General features: G+C 61.1%; 2 protein-coding genes across 3 annotated transcripts; one reads left to right on the top strand and one right to left on the bottom strand.

Moving 5' to 3' along the window:
• Positions 1 to 1,703: 1,703 nt before the first annotated feature.
• On the top strand, positions 1,704 to 11,361 carry ESS2 (ess-2 splicing factor homolog; the record flags this gene model as incomplete). Of its 2 annotated transcripts, XM_082667710.1 has the most annotated exons (11): positions 1,704 to 1,838; positions 2,870 to 3,038; positions 3,130 to 3,231; positions 4,092 to 4,217; positions 5,000 to 5,169; positions 5,274 to 5,391; positions 5,668 to 5,801; positions 6,429 to 6,531; positions 7,963 to 8,072; positions 10,320 to 10,435; positions 10,844 to 11,361. In XM_082667710.1, the coding sequence occupies 11 exons, from the start codon at positions 1,704 to 1,706 to the stop codon at positions 11,121 to 11,123; spliced, it is 1,563 nt and encodes a 520-aa protein (XP_082523836.1). In that variant the 3' UTR covers positions 11,124 to 11,361. The 2 variants fall into 2 exon arrangements, with proteins under 2 accessions (XP_082523836.1, XP_082523835.1); XM_082667709.1 differs by lacking the exon at positions 4,092 to 4,217.
• Positions 11,362 to 13,064: 1,703 nt separating this feature from the next.
• Positions 13,065 to 14,158, bottom strand: TSSK2 (testis specific serine kinase 2; the record flags this gene model as incomplete). The annotated part of the gene is given in 2 exon segments (XM_082667215.1): positions 13,065 to 13,106; positions 13,109 to 14,158. Coding segments are annotated over 2 exon segments (1,092 nt in total).
• Between the last annotated feature and the right edge of the window lie 3,891 nt (positions 14,159 to 18,049).

Here is an 18,049-nt window from a genome sequence, read left to right as displayed (position 1 = left end):
GGGCACCCGTGATCAGTGCTCTGCTTTCAAGGGACCAGTAGTTATGCTGCCCTCCTGGCTTTTCCCTCCTCTCCAGCTATCTTGGGCAGGCTTGCCCCACAGCTGCCTGTAACACAGGTGTCCTTGGGCCAAGCCCAGACTCTCCCCTCTCATATCCATTCTCACCCTGGTTTATCTCATCCAGCCTCAGGCTTGAGTCCCATCTCCGTCTCACATTTACATCCCAGCCCAGGGTTCTCCCCTGTGCTAGGCAGTTATGTCCAGCTGTCCCTTTGATGACTCCACCTGGAAGACCAGGGCTCCTCTAGGTCACTTTGTCCATGGCAGGCTGTTTCCCTGTGCATCCCCGGTGCGTGAGCCAGAGAACTAGGGGCAGGCGTCCTGACCCCTCTTCTCCCTCACCCACCAAACCCAGGCCAACGGCAAGTCGATTTTACCTCCCCAAACATTCCCAGAATCTGCCTTCTCCCCAGCTTCGACTGCACCAGCCTGATGAAAATCGCTGTCATCTCTCACCTTGACCGTTGCAGCTGCCTCCAACTGGTCCACCTGTACCTACTCCGGTTCGTCTGTGATTCATTCTCCATAAAAGTCAGGGTGCAACTCTGAACATGCCTCTCCCCTGCCTACAGCACTCCCAGGGCTCCCACTGCTCCCAGAACAAAGACAGAACTCCTCGCCGTGACCCGTGACCCATGACCCACGAGCCCCGTGCAGCCTGGCCCTGCCCCTCTGGCGTCAGCTCCCACCCCACTGCTCCTTGCACTTTGTGTATCCAAAGGTCTCCTCCCACTGGAACTTTGCACATGCTCTCCCCCTCCACCTGTTCAATGTCTGTTCATCCTTTGGATCTGAAACCACTTCCTTCCTGGGGAACTTCCCCTGACTGCCCCCTAGGTAGGCTGTCCCCTAGGTAGGCTACCACCTAGGTAGCCTGGGTAGGATGCCCGCTAGGTAAGATGCCCCCTGGGTAGGATGCCCCCTAGGTAAGATTCTTTTTTTTTTGCACCTACCCGCTGCTGTGTTATGCTTGTTTGTGGGTTGATCTGGTTAGTGTCTGTCTTCTGCATTCAACTGTCAGCTCCACAAGGGGAGGAATCATACCATGGAGTCCCCACTGAATTTTACTGAATCGTTCTGGGGCAGAAATTGTTTGACATAATTTACAACCTTTTGGGAAGACATGATCTTTCGTGAGAAATGCTTAGACAATTTTCTTGTCCATTTCAATGAGGATTAGCCTTCTGGGAAGCCAACTCTGGCACTTAGGCACCAGACATTTCTTTTCTTGCATAAACTTTGAATAAAAAGTTTGAAACATATATAACCAAAATTTCGGAAGCGTATTTTTTTAAATAACATAGAAGCGTATATTGATTATTTGAGAGAAATTGGAATTCCAAGGCTTCCAATTCCGTAGTGCTTTAATTTTTCACGACTAGCGGGAGCAACATGCCCCTAGCCCCTACCGCAGCGCCCCGTAGCTCCCACAGCCCAGATACTAAAGACAAGAGCAGGGCGGGACGAAGACTACAACTCCCATAAAGCTCAGGGCTCATGGTGACGTCACACGGAGCGCGGGCCGGCCTTCGAAACGCGCGGCTACCCCATTGGTAGGGCTGTCTCAGGCGCCTGCGCAGTTGGAGCGCCCCGCCCCCCGGCCTGCGCCGCGCCTGCGCCGCCGGGGCGGTGCTGGGATAGCGATGGAGACGCCTGGCCCTGCGGTCCGGGCCGTGCTGGTGCCCGCGGCGTCCGGGACCCGGAGGAAGCGCGCCGCCGGAGAGGCCGGTGCTCCGACGAGCAGGCAGCGGGTCCTGGACGAGGAGGAGTACATCGAGGTAGGACTCGGCGTGGACGCCAGCGATTTCCAGGCCACGTCCCTGCCCCGCGCTCCCCCACCCCGCGCTCCCCCCGGGTCGCTCCCTGGGTACCGACGCTCTTGTCCGCTCGCAAAGGTGGAGCAGCCCGAGTCTCTGCCCTCAGGATGTGGACAGTCGGGGGGGACGAACAGGCACAGTGTGGAGCGAGGTGTCCCTGCTGTTAGGGAGCAGAAGGGGCGGATGTGTCTGTACGCCTTGGGGGGTGGCGGGTGTCAGGGAAACAAGGTTCTATTAAAGGGTAAGTAGGAATTTGGGAGGATGGCGATAAAGAGGGTTTCTTGGAGAGCGATAATGGCAAGTGTTAAGGCTGGGGGTCCTGGAAACGGGCTGCCACTATGGCAGCATCATTGAGCGGGTAGGCATCCCACCGCCCTTGAAGTAGGAGGAGCTGGCACGGGACTGGGAGGAAGTTGGTTAAGTTTAGGAAGCTCCTGGGATGTGCAGGTAGATGGCGTTAATGGGCGGCTGGGTGTACAGAAGTGCAGCTCAGGGGCAAGTCTGGCTGGAGGTGCGAAGCTGGGAATCTCCACCAGTGCTGGTGGTGGGATGACTGGCTGAAGGCATCCCGGTGAAGGATTCAGACTGGAAATAGGAAATCATGGGTGGAATGCAGGTGGCAACACGCACATTGGTCCAGCTGGTGTGGAGGTGGAGCCAGTGAAGGAGAATGAAATTGACCAGTTAGTGAGGGAGAGGGAAGGCTTTGAAAGTGCACCCAGTGGGAGTTCCCTGGTGGTCCAGTGGTTAGTACTCCACGCTCTCATTGCCAAGGGCCTGGGTTCAATCCCTGATAGAGTAACTAAGGTCCCACATCCCACAAGCAGCACGACGTGGCCAAAAAAGAAAAAAAAATTACAGCACTACGTTCCGCCAAGTTCTGGGGATTCTTGGTCTGGACAGAGGTTGGGGGCCTCACACGTACCCGGTGGGCTGAGTGGCAGAGGAGAGGCAGATGGGAGCTCTGACTTATGTTCTGATCGCGCCTTTAGGGCCTCCAGACGGTTATCCAGAGGGACTTCTTTCCTGATGTGGAGAAGCTGCAGGCACAGAAGGAGTACCTGGAGGCCGAGGAGAATGGAGACCTGGAACGGATGCGGCAGATCGCCATCAAGTTTGGCTCTGCCCTGGGCAAGATGTCCCGAGAGCCCCCTCCGCCCTGTAAGAGGAGTCCTGTGGCGGGGCGGGAGGGGACTCCCGCTGAACTGTTGCTTCAGGCTCCCTCCAATCCCCATCCCCTCTCTTCCCCCAGATGTGACTCCAGCCACATTTGAAACCCCTGAGGTGCACACAGGCACCGGGGTGGTGGGCAGTAAGGCCCCAGGTCGGGGCCACAGCCTGGAGGACGGTGATGGTGAGTGAGCGCCCCATTTCCCTCACGCTGTTGGGTTTGCCTGGGGACCTTGTCTGTGGGGCCCTGGGGTGCTCAGGGGAAGGCTGCTTCTTGTCCCTGAGGGTCTCTCCTTAAAGGGCAACCCATGGGGTCTAAGAGGCAGAAGATCTGGGTTCAGCTCCCAAACATGGGGGTCATCTGAGCCTCCAGCCCTCCTCCGTGGCATGGGAATCTCGCCTCCCCTCTTGCTGGCCTGCTCACTGTACCAACCTCTGTCCGGGGGGGCGTCATGAGCCTGGGGCGGGGGCTCCTTCCCTCACTGCTTCCTTCAGATGCCTCAGGGCCTCTGCACTTGCTTCTCCTGAGCTGGTCGCCCCCTGTGGGTGACTGCATGGCTGCTCCTTCTCTTCCTTCAGATCTCTGCTCAGATGCTGCCTATCAGGGAACCTTCCCTGACCTCCCAGCGCAGTCACTCACCCTGTTCTCTGTGATTTGCCACCTGGCTCTGTTTTCTTGCTGGAGGACACGCCAGTTTAAAAGGCGTTTCTGTTTGTTTACCATTTCTCCCTCCACAAAAGCAGGTCCTTTTGCTCTCGTCTGCATGCCCTGCACCTAGGGTGTGCCTGGGCCTCCGGGTCTCCAACACGCTTACTGGAGTGTAAAGATTCATCCTGACTTTTCTGGGGAGCCTTCCCCAGAAGGAGCATCTTGGGCCCTGTGAACAGTGTGCCGTGGGCCTCCTCTCAGTCGGTGCTTCATCAGGGGTGGACATGCGTGTGTGTAGATGGCCATGAGCTGCTCTCTACTAGCGTGGCATCCACAGTGTGCTCCGCTGGCACTGGTGCCCTGTGCGAGCACATGTGTGACGTTTTCTGCTCCAGAACCCAGCCTCCTGCCAGTCACAGCGCGTCCTGTGTGTCCTCAGAGCGTGGTTCTCCATTGCGATGTGGCTCGAGAATCACAGACTGTTGGCAGATTCCTTTCCTTTGAATCCCCCTTATTTTTCGGTAAATGCAGGAATCCCCTGAGTAACCTGAGCGTAGGCGCCACGTAGTTCACGGTTGCAGGCGAGGGGACTGAGACTCAGGAGGGCAGTAACCTCTGCAGGTCCCAGAGCTTTTGGTGGCGGGACGGGGTCTGAGTGCCCACCTTTCTGACACTCGTCTTGACCTTTTAGGCACAGTGCTTTGCACGCTGCCTGGCAGGTGGTAGGGGGTGGAGTAGAGGCCCTCCCCTGTTGTCCTCACTGCATCTGCACTGCTGTATGCAGTGCTGCACCACCTCAGCGGGCTGCCCTGACAGCGGCCAGGGCGGCCCGGGGTGTGGCCCAGTGCCTGTTAGGTGCCTACCCGCCCACTGCTAGATAATACAGGGTCCTTGCCATCAGGTCCGCTAGCAGGTCACGAGGCTTAGGTGACAGTCACCCCCCTGTAGCACAGATACCAAGAAGGGAGGGAATCAGGATAAGGGACAGGGGGACAGTCCAGGGTTTTGGAGGCAGGACCTACAGGACAGGCACTGTTTTGGTGTGGGAGGACCCCCTGTGATCGTGCTGCTCTAACGCCCGACGCCCCCTCCCGGCCTGAGTCAGAGTGCGCTCTTCACTGCTATGCAGCAGCTGGGAAGGGCCCCTGGGGGCTCCCTGGGCAGCTGGGGGAGTTGATTCCCCCCAAGGGGGTGTTGTCTGGCAGTGTGGGTTCTCACAGACAGACCCACGACCAGAGGCAGGGTTCCTGGGACCGAGTGACTGCATGATGGTTTCATGTCACCTGCCCACACCCCTGCACAGGAGAGGCCACAGAGGAGGAGGAAAGGGAACCCCTTCCCAGCCTGGACGTCTTCCTGAGCCGGTACACAAGTGAGGACAACGCCTCCTTCCAGGAGATCATGGAGGTGGCCAAGGAGAAGAGCCGGGCGCGCCACGCATGGCTCTACCAGGCCGAGGAGGAGTTTGAGAAGGTGCCCTGGTGCAGGGTCAGCGGTACCCACTCGGGGTGGGAGTCCCCGGGGCCAGGGCCCAGGGCCGGGGGTCCTCCCTGACCCGCGCTCCCACCATGACGCAGAGGCAGAAGGATAATCTCGCGCTCCCGTCGGCAGAGTGCCAAGCCGTGGAGAGTGGCCAGGCTGGTGTGGACACCTGGAAGTACAAGGCCAAGAACTCCCTCATGTACTACCCAGAGGGTGAGCGGCGGGCCGGGCGGGGGCGCAGGCTGGGGCCGGAGGTTTGGATTGGTTTTTGGGAGTGTGTGACTGTGCCCCTTGTACTCTGGGCCTTTGGGGGTCCCGGTCCGTTTCAGGGCAGGCAGGTTCACCTGCGGAGTCTGCGCGGTCGTGTGGCTCCCCCAGCTGAATTCAGGCTGTGCTCCGTGGGGAACCAGCTCCTCTCCCTCAGGCCCTGAGCGAGGGGCAGGGGGCCTGCTCACCCTGACGCTGAGGTGATTCTGCTCCCACTGCCAGGCGTCCCTGATGAAGAGCAGCTCTTTAAGAAGCCACGGCAGGTGGTGCATAAGAACACCCGCTTCCTCAGGGACCCCTTTAGCCAGGCCCTCAGCAGGTCCCAGCTGCAGCAGGCCGCTGCCCTCAACGCCCAGGTGAGGGACCGGGCCAGCGGGGTGGAATGGGCATCCTCGCCTTTCTGGTCCTGGCCACCCCCATACGTTAGGACTGTCCTTGGGCTCAGCAGGGCTCGGTGGTGGGGGTGTGTCTGGGTCCCAATGTGGCGGGGTCTGAGTCTCTTCTCCATTTGTGGAGGCTTCAGTCAGACACGTTCTGTGGGTCAGGTCTGTGCCAGTTCCCGTGGGGCGGGCTGGGCTAGGTGTGGCGGACAGCAGAGGTTCCTGAGCCCGGATTTACTGCAGGGCAGTGACTCCGGCCATCATGGCGTTGAGGAGGTGGGAGGTGGGGAGCCTGTTTTGGAGGCTTTTACAGGTGCCTTGTGGGAGCCATCAGAGCACAGTTGCCCCAGTTAGCATAGCCCCCCGCAGGGCCCTGAAGTCAGTAGCCCCTGAAGGTGACGCATGTCAGGTGTGGCTCGGCATGGAAGGCGGAGGTGTTTCCTTGCTTGGTTGCTGCTCTGATGGGTCCTCAAGGTCCTTGCAAGGGCCAGGGTCCACCTCGCTTCCCCTGGGTCTGCACCCAGGAAGGGGGGTGTGCAGCCTCTGCCCGTCAGCCAGCGGGGACAGCCTAGGCCCCTGACACCACCTCTCCTCTTGCTCCAGCACAAACAGGGCAAGGTGGGCCCGGATGGCAAGGAGCTTATCCCCCAGGAGTCCCCTCGCGTGGGCGGATTTGGATTCATTGCCACGCCTTCTCCTGCCCCTGGTAAGACACACGCCCGCTGGTAGGACGGCCTTGGGGGAGGTGGGCGGCCCATCTGGCCTGGCACTCCTGGCACTCCCCTGGGTCTGCACCATGCCTCATGTGACTCAGGCCCAGGGTCCCATCTGTGCCAGGGCCGAACAGGGCTGTGGGTGGCTGGGCTCTCACACAGGCCTGACCTGGGACGTGTGGGGCCAGCTGGACTAGCTGGTCTAGCTGGGTGGTTCCTGTGGCTCGCCCTGAGCTCAGCGGGACAGACTGGCCTGGTGAGCAGGCAGAGGGGATCTGGGGGGAGGCCAGTAAGTCCAGCGGGTGCTGGGCAGGCGGCCTTTTAAAAAATTTTTATTTATTTATTTATTTATTCATTTATTTAATTTTTGGCTGCATTGGGTCTTAGCTGCTGCACGCGGGTTTTTTCTAGTTGCTGAGAGTGGGGGCTACTCTTTTTTTTTTGGGGGGGGGCTATTCTTTATTGCGGTGCATGAGCTTCTCATTGCGGTGGCTTCTCTTGTTGTGGAGCGTGGGCTCTAGGCACGCAGGCTTCAGTAGTAGTGGCACATGGGCTTCAGTAGTTGTGGCTCGCGGGCTCTAGAGCGCAGACTCAGTAGTTGTGGCACACAAGCTTAGTTGCCCCACGGCATGTGGGATCTTCCCGGACCAGGGCTTGAACCCATGTCCCCTGCGTTGGCAGATGGATTCTTAATCATTGAGGCACCAGGGAAGCCTCTGGGCAGGCATCCTGCATATGGAAGCCAAGCTCAGTCTGCAGGAGACTGGGTGCACCTGGGCCTCCAGGGGCCATGCCTGGCTCGTGCAGGTGGGCAGGACGGTCCTGAGGGGTCGTACAGGGCCATGTGCGCTTCCCTCAGGCCACCCGCCTTGTGCCACTGGCCTGGGCTGGGTGTCCCTGTCAGTCTTGGGTAGTTTTTCCTAGTTCTGGGTCTCACGTCAGCAGGTGTGCGGTGCTCACAAACCTAAGCCCAGAGATCACAGCAGGCGCATGAGACTCGGGGTGGCCTCCTGGGCACACCTGCTCTCTCTCTGCGTCCAGCGACACTGGTGGCTGCGCCATGGCAAGGGCCATGGCAAGGGCCATCGGTTTTCCCAGGATCCTGGGAGGTTTGGGAGCCCTGGAAGGCCCTGGGTCTCCTCCCTGCAGCAGGGTCCTGTGACTGTCCTCCGGGGGCCCGCTGGCCCTGTGCTAGGATGGGGGTCTAACTCACCCAGCCCAGCTTCTCTGCGAAGCCCCCTACCCCAGGCTAAACCCCACGGTGCAGGGGCATGGGTTGGCCTTGATGTTTCCCTCCCAGAGGTCAGAAGTGCCGGGTTCTGGTCCTGGGAAGGAGAGAGGGCAGCTGCTGGCCTTGGTGCTTGTGAGCTGTGACCCACATCCAGGTCCCAGGCCTGAGCTGGCTGTGGGCTCTCCATCTGCAGGTGTGAACGAGTCCCCACTGATGACCTGGGGGGAGGTCGAGAACACGCCCTTGAGAGTTGAAGGATCTGAAACACCCTACGTGGACAGGACGCCAGGGCCAGCCTTCAAGGTGGGTCATGGTGGGAGCAGCACGGGTGGACGCAGGGCCTCCTGAGCACCCATAGCTCCGTGCACAGCGGATGGGCTGTACACCTGGGCAAGCACTGCACTTCCACGTAGGACCGGGCACTGAGGACAGGCGTGGGCGGGTGACTGGGTTGGGGGAGAGACTGGGGCGGGGGTGTTCGAAGCACCAAGGCAGGGAGCTGCTGGGGCCGCTGTGAGCCTGCAGGCCCGGAGGATGGGGCTATTTAGAGATGAGGGGCGGTCTCAGGTGGGCTAGGAACTCCTGCTGTGCTGCAGCCTGAGGGCGGGAAGGGTCCCAGAATCCTAGTGTCCGTGGGATGCGGCTGTGTCCTCAGGAGGGCTGTGTCCTTGCAGAGAGAGGCCTCTGGTTACGGGAGAACCAGATCAGGTGCCCCCAGCCCGATGTCATAAGCAGTCACAGTTGAGATTCACAAGGCCTGGAGCCCAGGAGGAAGGCCTTTTGTGGGCCAGAAAGGCAGGCGAGGGGGCTGGGTGGCAGGTGGTTTGTAGGGATGGGGTGGCCTGGGAAGGCGCCAGCGAACTGGCAGGCAGGTGGGGCCCCAGAGCGACATTGGGAAGGCAGGTCCCTGGTCTGCACACAGTTTGTGGGGAAACTGAGTGATGGGTGTGGTTTGTGGGGGAAGTGGGGGATGTCCCCAGAGCCTTGTGCGTACTGTCGGGTGCTGGGGGGGGGTTGCTGGTGGCAGAGGTGGGTGGTGCCACAGAGGCTGAAGGCTGCAGGGTCACGTCATCTGCTTTGTAACCCCAAAGAATGGGGCATGGAATTTGGAATTCACATAGGTCTGCAGAGGGGACAGGGTCACGGGTCTCCTTAAACACAGCCAGCACCGATGTGGAATGCAAAAGAAAAAGTGCCAGTCACTGTAGGAACAGAAACATACGATCATAGGAGCGACTGGCTTGGAGAGAAAGCACAGACCTGTGCGGCAGAAACCTGGTGGCCGAGGGGCGGGTGCTTCCCCAGTGCAGGGGTGATGCGCGGCCAGACAGCGTGCGCAGGGCCCGGGCACCTTGGTTCTCAGCCTGGGATGCGGCGACAGCCGAGAAAAACTTGCAGGGGGATGTGTGCCGTCAGGCGTTGAAGTGAGCCACCCTTGGCAGGTGGGTCAGGCCTGAGCCTGGTCCCAGCGCCCAGGCAGGATTTGGGGCACCGTGCTGAGTGTGTGGAGCTAGGGTAACAAGCCAGGCCCTCAGTGTGCACAGCAGGATGAGTTCCGGAAAAATGGAAAAGTTGAATGTTAAAACAGCAAATGTTAAACCTCAGAATAACATACCGGTCGACGTTTAATGTGATGTTGAGGCAAAAAGGCTTTCTAAACACGACAGCAAAGGGAGAAATCACGAAGGGAGTCGGGGCTGCATCGCGCTACGGGAAGATGACAACCCCGAGTACAGCGGAAAACGTCAAAAGTAAAACTACAAGCAGATAACTGAAGAGAAATCTGAACGGTGTACGTTAACGTAGCCAACATAGATGAAACTCCTGCAAGTGAGAAAGGAAACAAAAAACCAATAGAAAGACAGGCCCAGGGACTTCCCTGGTGGTCCAGCGGTGGAGAGTACGCCTTACAATGCGGGGGGCACGGGTTAGATGCCTGGCTGGGGAACTGGGATCCCACATGCTGTGGGGCAACTAAGCCCACACACCACAACTACTGAGCTCACGCACCTCAACCAGAGAGCCCGCGTGCTGCAAACTACAGAGTCCACGCACCCTGCAGCCTGCACGCCACAACTAGAGAAGAGAAAAACCCGTATGCCACAACTAGAGAGAAGCCCGTGTGCCACAATGAAGATCCCCCATGCCTCAACGAAGATCCCGTGTGCCACAACTAGGACCTGACGCAACCAAAAAGAAAATAAATAAACAAATCTTTAAAACAAACAGAAAGACAGGCCCACGATACATTTCTTGAAGTTCTCTATGGAAACGCAGAGGCTGGTACACCCTGGCAGTCAGACGAAAGCATATTGAAACAGGCCCTTTTCCTGGAAGGGGGTCACAGGTGCCTGACCGGGCAGTGCCGGCTTCATGAAGAACCCAGGCGGGCCTTGGGCGGGTGGGCAGCTCAGGCTGGCTGGGGGCTTTCAGGGGCAGTGATGGTGGGCTGTTGGGACCGCAGGGGCCACGGGAAGAGGCCGGCGCCTCCGCGGCAAGGACTCCCTGGCTGGGTAGTGGCCCAGCCCCCCCACGCCTGCTGTCTTTTAGATCCTGGAGCCGGGCCGCAGGGAGCGTCTGGGGCTGAAGATGGCCAACGAGGCTGCCGCCAAGAACCGGGCCAAGAAGCAGGAGGCCTTGCGGAGGGCGACGGAGAACCTAGCCAGGTGAGGGTGGCCCGGCCCCTGCAGTGGGTGCTCTCAGGGCCGGGGCCTGTGGCCGTCCCTCTGGCTGGAGCGGTGCCCTCTCCGCCTTGTGCACAGCCTCCTCCTCCCGCGTACCTGCGGGGCGCCTTTAGGCCCGTCGTCCCCACTGAGCTCCTGTCCACCCCGTGGAGTCGGTGTTATCACTGCCCTCGGAGAGGGTTGGGGTCCACTGCAGCCCCTCAGCCGAGGGAGCCACACCCCTCGACTGCAGGCTCGGGCTCACTGTCTGGGCCAGGCCATCCAGGTTCCCACCCAGAATGATCACGCATCTCCCGGGAGCCTTCCTGTGAGGCCAAGGGAGACCCTGCTGCAGGGGGAGCCTGGTCGGGCCTAATCCTGCCTCTCACCCACCCCGTCCTTCCGCTGCAGCCTCACCCCCAAAGGCCTGAGCCCAGCCATGTCCCCAGCCCTGCAGCGCCTCGTGAGCAGGACGGCCAGCAAGTACACAGACCGGGCCCTGCGTGCCAGCTACACACCGTCCCCAGCACGCTCTACCCACCTCAAGACCCCAGCCGGCGGGCCCCAGACCCCGACGAGCACACCGGCTCCTGGCTCTGCCACACACACCCCCCTCAGCCAGGATCCGGCCTGCATCACGGACAACTTGCTGCAGCTCCCCGCCCGGCGCAAAGCCTCGGACTTCTTCTAGTCCGTCCTGGGCTGGGCCCGTGGGAGCTTCATGGAGCCCTCAGGGCAGCTCTCTGCCCAGGAGAGGACTATGGCTTTCTGGGGACCCAGGCCTGAGCCCGAAGCAGCGAACATCCCAGGAGACCCAGGAGACACGTGCTGGGCTGGCACAGGACATGCCCTGTGGCCTTGGGGAGCATCCCAGGGCCTTGCTGACATGCTTTTCTATCAAACCCCAACCTGTTCCTATTTAATCCTCATTAAAGAATACCTACAGCTCAGCGGGGCTGCCTCTCCGCCCTGTGGCCTGTGCACCCTGGGGTCACCCTCATGCCTGCATTGCACCTGCATCCTGCACTCAGGACTGCGGCCCTCCCGGGAGGAGGCTGCTGGTGGTGACCCTCGGAGGGTTAGGGTGTCCAGCCTTTCTTGCTGCTGCCTGCGTTGCTTCCGGTGGTGCCCTCAGGGCTGCCTCTGAGCTGAGCTCACAGCCCTTTGGTCCGCCCTTGGGGAGGGCAGAGCCCTTGGCAGTTGTGCCCCAGGTTTTCCTGCATGAAGAGCTGGTCCCTGGTCCTCCTGCCGCCAGGTTCACCCGGGCTCTGGGCCCAGGTCCACAGCCTCCCTGGCCAGGCCTGACCTGCGTGGTTTGCTGGTGATGCAGCTGCACGGGTCCTGCATGTGAGGCTGCTCCCGTGGGAGGCGCCTTCCCAGTGGCCTCAGCCATCACCTCCCAAGCACCTGGCTTCCAGCTCAGGTGGGCAGGGCCGTCCCCATGTCCCCTCCCTCCCTTGCTCGGGGCTTCAGGCCCTGCCTGCCACGTGCTGCTGGGTTGCCGGCCTCACCCCGTTGTCACCCCACCAGTGAGACGCCCATGTAACAGCAACCTGGGCCACAGTGTCACAAGCAGTGGGACTGGGCTCCACTTGGACCCGAGAGCGCTGTGGGCACCATGGGCGGGCACCTGCCTCCGGGCCTGAGGGTGTTGGTGCCTGACCCCGGAAGTTTTGGGGCCAGCTCCTCACAGGGAGGTGGGCTGGCTCCCAGACAGGCTCTTTAGGCCTCAGGTGGGGTCGGGTTGTGCTCAGAGAGGCAGCCTGGGGTCTGCTCAGATGGGAACCCCTCGCGCTTTGAGCACGCGCACCCTGCAGTGGGCCATCCTCATGCTCCCTGGAGGCTGCCTGGGCACCAGCTGGCCTGCGCTCCTCCTCAGGGAAGTCCTGCAAGTTCCTGGGAGCCAAGTCCTGGCTGTGCCCTGTGCCCCACCAAGGGGGCGGTGCTGGGACTGTCCAGGGTCAGGAAAGGGCCGCTTTGGGTGCTTTATTCTCCATAGAGAAGGGTGGGTTTGGCCCTGAGGGAGCCCCCAGCAAGTAGGGGGTGGAGGTCTGGGTGGGTGTGAAGGAGATGTGGGGCACTGTCCAGGCAAGGCCACAGAAGACCAGGTGCTGACCACCTGGCGGGGATGGGGGTGATGGCTGATAAAGCATGAGGGCTGCTTGGCGGGGATAGGGGCAGGGGGAATGCCACTGGAAGTTCTTGGCTTCGGGGTCTCCCATTCCCAACTGCGGGAATGAAGGGAGAGGGGGGTGTTGAGGAAGGGCTGCCTGAGTGGGGGCTGGGCAGGGTCGGGAGGCACGTGGGGGCCTGGCAGGCGGGCGGCCGTGGAGTCCTTGCCCATGAGGCCTGGCCCCCACTCCAGATCCCCTGCGCCGCAGGGAGGGGAGTGCTGAGTCCTAGAAAAAATGACTCCTCGAGGCCTCTCTGCTGCATACACTCTGTGGTTTATTTGGTGGTCAGGATTTAACGTCTTTGCTACTAAGTGGAAGAAAGCTAATAGAACGTAATCAAAATAATGGTTTAATTGACGGATTTTACTCGTTCTTGCACCTGTGCCTTCTTCAGCTTCTACCTCCTACTTAGCTTATGGGGTGCTCACCACGCCATGCCCCCCAGGCCCTCCGCACCGCTAGGTGCTCGCCTTCCCCACCTCAGCTCCGGAGACGTGAAGTGATGGTCCTTCGCCCTGGAGGTCTCAGCCAGCCGGTCCTCCATCCTGTCCACGTTCTCGGGCACCACCAGCAGCTGGTGCTGGGTCTTGGCCCCCAGCTTGTGGTCGGGCTGGTGCTCAGGCCAGTGCTCGGGCCGCGAGCCCAGCTGGGTGTCCAGTTTGCATTCAGCCCGGTACTTGCCTTCACCCTCCCTCTTGAAGGAGGCCAAAGACACGGTTTTGGGCTTGGGGGACTGCAGCCATGAGTGGCTGAGGATCTCGTCGATGCGCAGCCGCCGGTTGACGTCCGGCTGCAGGATGCGGTAGATAAGGTCCTTGCACTCGCCTGTCAGGTTCTTGGAGCACGGGAAGTTGACGCGATGCTCCTTCTGGATGCGCAGCATCTTCTTGATGTCCGAGTCATCATAGGGCATGGAGCCACAGACCATGATGTAGAGGATCACGCCCAGGCTCCAGATGTCATACACCTTGGGCTGGTAGGGGATGCCCTGCAACACCTCGGGGGCCGCGTACGCCGCCGACCCACAGAAGGTCTTGCTGAGGATGATGCGCCCACTGCTGTCCCGCAGGCAGCGCTTGGAGAAGCCGAAGTCTGACAGCTTGATGTTGAAGTCCTTGTCAAGGAGAAGGTTCTCACACTTGAGGTCTCGGTGGACGACGTCCAGGTTGTGGCAGTACTTGACGGCTGAGGACAGCTGCCAGAACATCTTGCGTGCCACGTCCTCGTGCAGGGCCCCCCGGCACTTGATGAACTCGAGTAGGTCGCCCTGAACTCCGAGCTCCATGATGATGTAGATACGGCCGTCGCAGGTCTCAAAGATCTCGTAGGTCTTGATGATGGAGCGATGGTTGACGGTCGCCAGGATGTCCATCTCCCGGGGAAGAAATCTCTCCACAAAGTCCATGGGAGTCTTCTTGCGGTCGATGATCTTGACGGCCACGTTGAACTTGAGGCGCTCGGAGTAGGCGGATTTGACTTTTGCGTATGAGCCCTTGCCCAGGTTGATGCCCACGATGTAACCCTTCTTCCTTAGGACTGCGGCATCATCCATGGTGCCAGGAGCGTCTGGCGCCACTGCCCTCTACATCCCCTCCCAACCTGGGCCAGCAGGCATTGTCCTCGTTTGCACTGTGGGAAGCCGTCTGGCCGGTCTGGGCCTGCACTTGGAGGTGTGGAACACCCAGCATTGTCCCCCTACATGACTTCAGCCTGTGAAGTCATAAAGCCAGGCTGCCCGGAGTGGGGACTGGCCGGGGACAGGCCCTGGAGCCCTGGAAGTCAGGCTGGCCTGGCAGGAGTCCTGTTCCCTGCCTGCTGGAAGGAAGCTGGCGCCCAGGACTGTGGTGACCCTCACTGCTCTTCCTCCTCGCTGTGCTGCACTGTCCCGAGTCAGGCCCAGGGGACCGCCCAGGTCCAGCCAGCATGTGGGCCCCACGCCCATTTCTCTCTCCTGGATGTGGGGACTGACTCTGCAATGGCCTCTGTCCCACAAGGGCCAATTTCCTGACCCTTCTTTGAGGTGTGATGAGCACCCCCTCGGGGGCTGTGTCTTCGGAACCTGCCGTGCTGGGGAGGGACTTCCCTGGTCCGGCCAGGCTGGTGGTGGTTCCAAGCCTGGGAGACAAGACCAGCTGTCCGGGGAGCGGGGGTGGGGTGGGGGTGGGTCAGTGCTGTGACGGCGAGCAGGGTGTGCTTGGGGCAGAGGGCAGCTCAGAGGCTGTGAGTGCCCAGCCCGGCGGCCCGGTCCCCAGTGGGCTGGCAGATGCACGTTCTGGGATGGGTGGTGGTGGTGATAGGTCCAGGCAGGGAAGGGCGTGGGGGAGGGAAGGCCGTTCTGAGAATGGCTGAGTCCCAGAGTTAGGAGGAGGTGGAGGAGAGGGTGGGGGGACAGCTGCTGCAGGTCCCGGGGCAGGAGCAGCCAGAACCCAAGTCCCATTTTAAGATGGGTCCTGGAAGAGCACATAGGGAAGGGGCTTTGGGGTGAGCAGAGGCTAGCGCCTGTGGCCAGGCACGGGGAGGCTGGACCAGGCAGGCCCACGGGGAGGGGGACCGGCAACAGAGGGAGACTGGGTTCTGGTGCGTTGGCCAGTGAGTGGGCGGGGCCTCAGGTGGAGCCTTGGTGCTGTGGTCCCAGGGGTCTTGGGGGACGGCAGCACCCCTAGCACTGACAGTGAAGAGCAAGCACCTGGGTGAGGGGGGATCCTGAATTATGTCGCTGGGACCTTTGTGAGCTGTTGGAACCCTGGGAGGGCACATCTTTGCATCTCAGACTGTCTTTACCCCTGGAAACAACGTGGAAACCCTTTTGTTCTTGCTTTGGGAAACGGGGCCTCCTGTAGCATCTCCTCGGGTGTTTCGCAAGCCCTGCTGTCCACTTGTCTGTCCTCTGTAGCGCGTTGCCAGGACAGGAGGCGTGCCGTGTGTGTGCTCAGTTCTCCGGGGGTTGGGGGAGAGGAAGTCCTGTTTGTGGGTGGGTGGGTGGGAGTGACTGTGGAACCCGCATGCAGGGGATCAGCAGGGCTCCCCCAGGTGCCGACAGGTGTGTTGTCCTGGCCGGAGCACAGCGCATGGACACACCTGGAGCGTGGAGAGCTCCCTGGCAGGAGGTCTGTGTGGAAGATCTCAGCGCAGGGCAGCCGGGTCCAGATGCCAGCGGGAGTGACTGGGCTGATGCCTGCCTTTCTCCTGGGGGATTTGGTAGAAATGACCAGAACTTCACTCCTTTGTGTCACAGAGGGGCCAGCTGCGAGGCCCCCAGGTCAGGCCCCAGAAGCCAGGCACCATCCCCACCTGTCTCCCTTGCCCCCAGGTCTCTGTCGGGAGCACCCTGCACGTCTGCCCTCTTGGCCGTCCCCACCGCCTGCTTTCCCCTTTGTTGTGGGTTCTGCTCCTCCACACCCGCCCTTGCCCAAGACAGTGTGGCCTCCTTGGTTCTTGGGGGACATGGATGGAGGAGGCATGTGCCAGCGGACCTGCCAGGCGTGGAGCGGGCGGCTCTGCCCAGGATGTGCACGCAGGGGCAGGGGCTGCTGGTGCACTGGGTTGGGGGGATGTTAGACTGGATGGGGGCTCAGGGTTCTCCTGGCTACGGGCCTGTGGGTCCCAGACCTGCAGACCCTGGGACGCCCCCCACGGAGCTTTGGCCTCTATTTCTCCACTCCATGGCATTCGAGGGTCAGCCTCAGGCCCTGGGTGACATGAACAGAACCTTGCTTTTTTTGAGCCCGGTGGCCAGGGAGGTTGTCACCCACAGTATGAATGCCCTGCGGCTGGGCCGTGACACAGGGATATGGAGCTGTGAGGTCAGAGAGCTGGGGCTGGACTCAGGGAGGCTGGAAGGCTGAGGTCTGAGGTCAGGCCACACGGAGGAGGACGGGGACTGCAGTGCGTGTGATGGTCAGCGCATCAGCGTGGTGAGGTCATGCATAGTGAGAGCATGCAGGGGCGGGAGGGAGCACGGAGGCCACATTGAGGGTCTTGATCCTAAAGCTTCGGGATCAAGGGGCTGAAAGGGTCTAAGCCCAGGCCATGTGCAGTGGAATAGCTCACAGGAGTAGCCCGGCATCTAAGGCCACCCGGCATCACACACGTGGGCCTCTGCTCCGCACTGTGTGATTTCTGGCAGTTGCCCCACCCTCTCTGAGCCATCTCCCCACCTGTAAAGCACACAGTAGGTGCACCTTCCTGAGGTCCCTCCTGCCCAGGCTTGCCTCCGGGCTGGGCTGCAATGAGTCGCTCCCAGGCCCCCTTGCATCACGCTGCCCTCTGCCCCAATGACCTCACTGATGACGGAGGAGGTTCACAAGCCTCCTGGGACGTCGCCACCCCCACTGGCCCCATGGGCTCTGGAATTCCACTCTACTGCTAGGCGAGCTGTGTGACTCTGGGCTCCCGGGTCCTCCAGGACTACTCTGCAGCGGTTCTGTCCTGGGCCCTGGGCACTCGTAGGCCTGCCCTGGCAGAGGCCCCCAGAAGGCTTTGTGTGTGGAGGCCGTGGCCCCTTGGCCAAACCTGGAGAGATGGGCAGGGCTGCAGGGCTGCGTCCACAAGCAGGGCTATGGCACATGGCAGGGGGCTGGGAGGCCAAGAGGAGGCCAGACCTGGGAGGACCTCAAGGGCTAGGTGTGGGGATCCTTCCCGCAGGCAGTGGGAGCCAGACTGGGTGCAGAAGGAGGGCTCTGGCCACCATGGGCGGCGATGGGAGAACAAGGACAGGGGCCTAGGTGGTGGCTGAGCCTTGACACATGGGGATGCGCAGCTCTGGGGACACAGGATGTGTGGAGGTGGCTGCGGGGAGACGGAGGAGTCAGGCAGAGGCCACGTCTGGGGCACTCACTGGACCTCACGTCTCCCAAGACACCAGCAGGGGCGGAAGGAGAGGCGAGCCTGAAGGCTCTTATTCTCTTTATGTGTTAAACCCACAGGTTCATGCAAGGTTGTCAGGCGCACGTGCAGATCAGGAGGAGAAAGCAGCTGCCGCGGCATAACCAGGGTGAGGACAGCGTGAGAACCGGCACGGCGGGCCCCGCAGTGCCCAGCAGCCGGCGATGCGCACGCGGGCCTGCTCCCTCTGCAGATACCATGGCCGCAGGCCAGGCACGTGTGCGAAGGACGCCTGTGCCCTCCTGCTCGCCAGTGTCCACTTATCTGCTTTGGCAGGAGTGTCACCCCTGGGAGAGACTGGGACCAGAGGGGAACAAGATGTGTTCAGACCACACAGTGACTGCGGGACATGCAGGCTGGAGAGGGGCTGGCCATGTAGCAGGGCCCCTGCTGCCAGGGGATGCCCATGAGGCGGCATGACTCAGGGCGCTGTCGGGAACTGGGTGCTGGCAGGACATGGGGGACCCTGGAGCCAGAGCAGAAAGAGCTGCCCACGGGGAGGGGCTCGAGGGAGGCTGGTCTGCCTGCCTCTACAGGTTCTCCCCACCGGCAGCCTTGT

Source organism: Grampus griseus, assembly GCF_964374135.1.
Source record: "Grampus griseus genome assembly, chromosome: 12".
NCBI classification, from domain to species: domain Eukaryota; kingdom Metazoa; phylum Chordata; class Mammalia; order Artiodactyla; family Delphinidae; genus Grampus; species Grampus griseus.
Note: the sequence above shows the minus strand (reverse complement) of the source record. Positions and strands in the feature narration are given on the sequence as shown.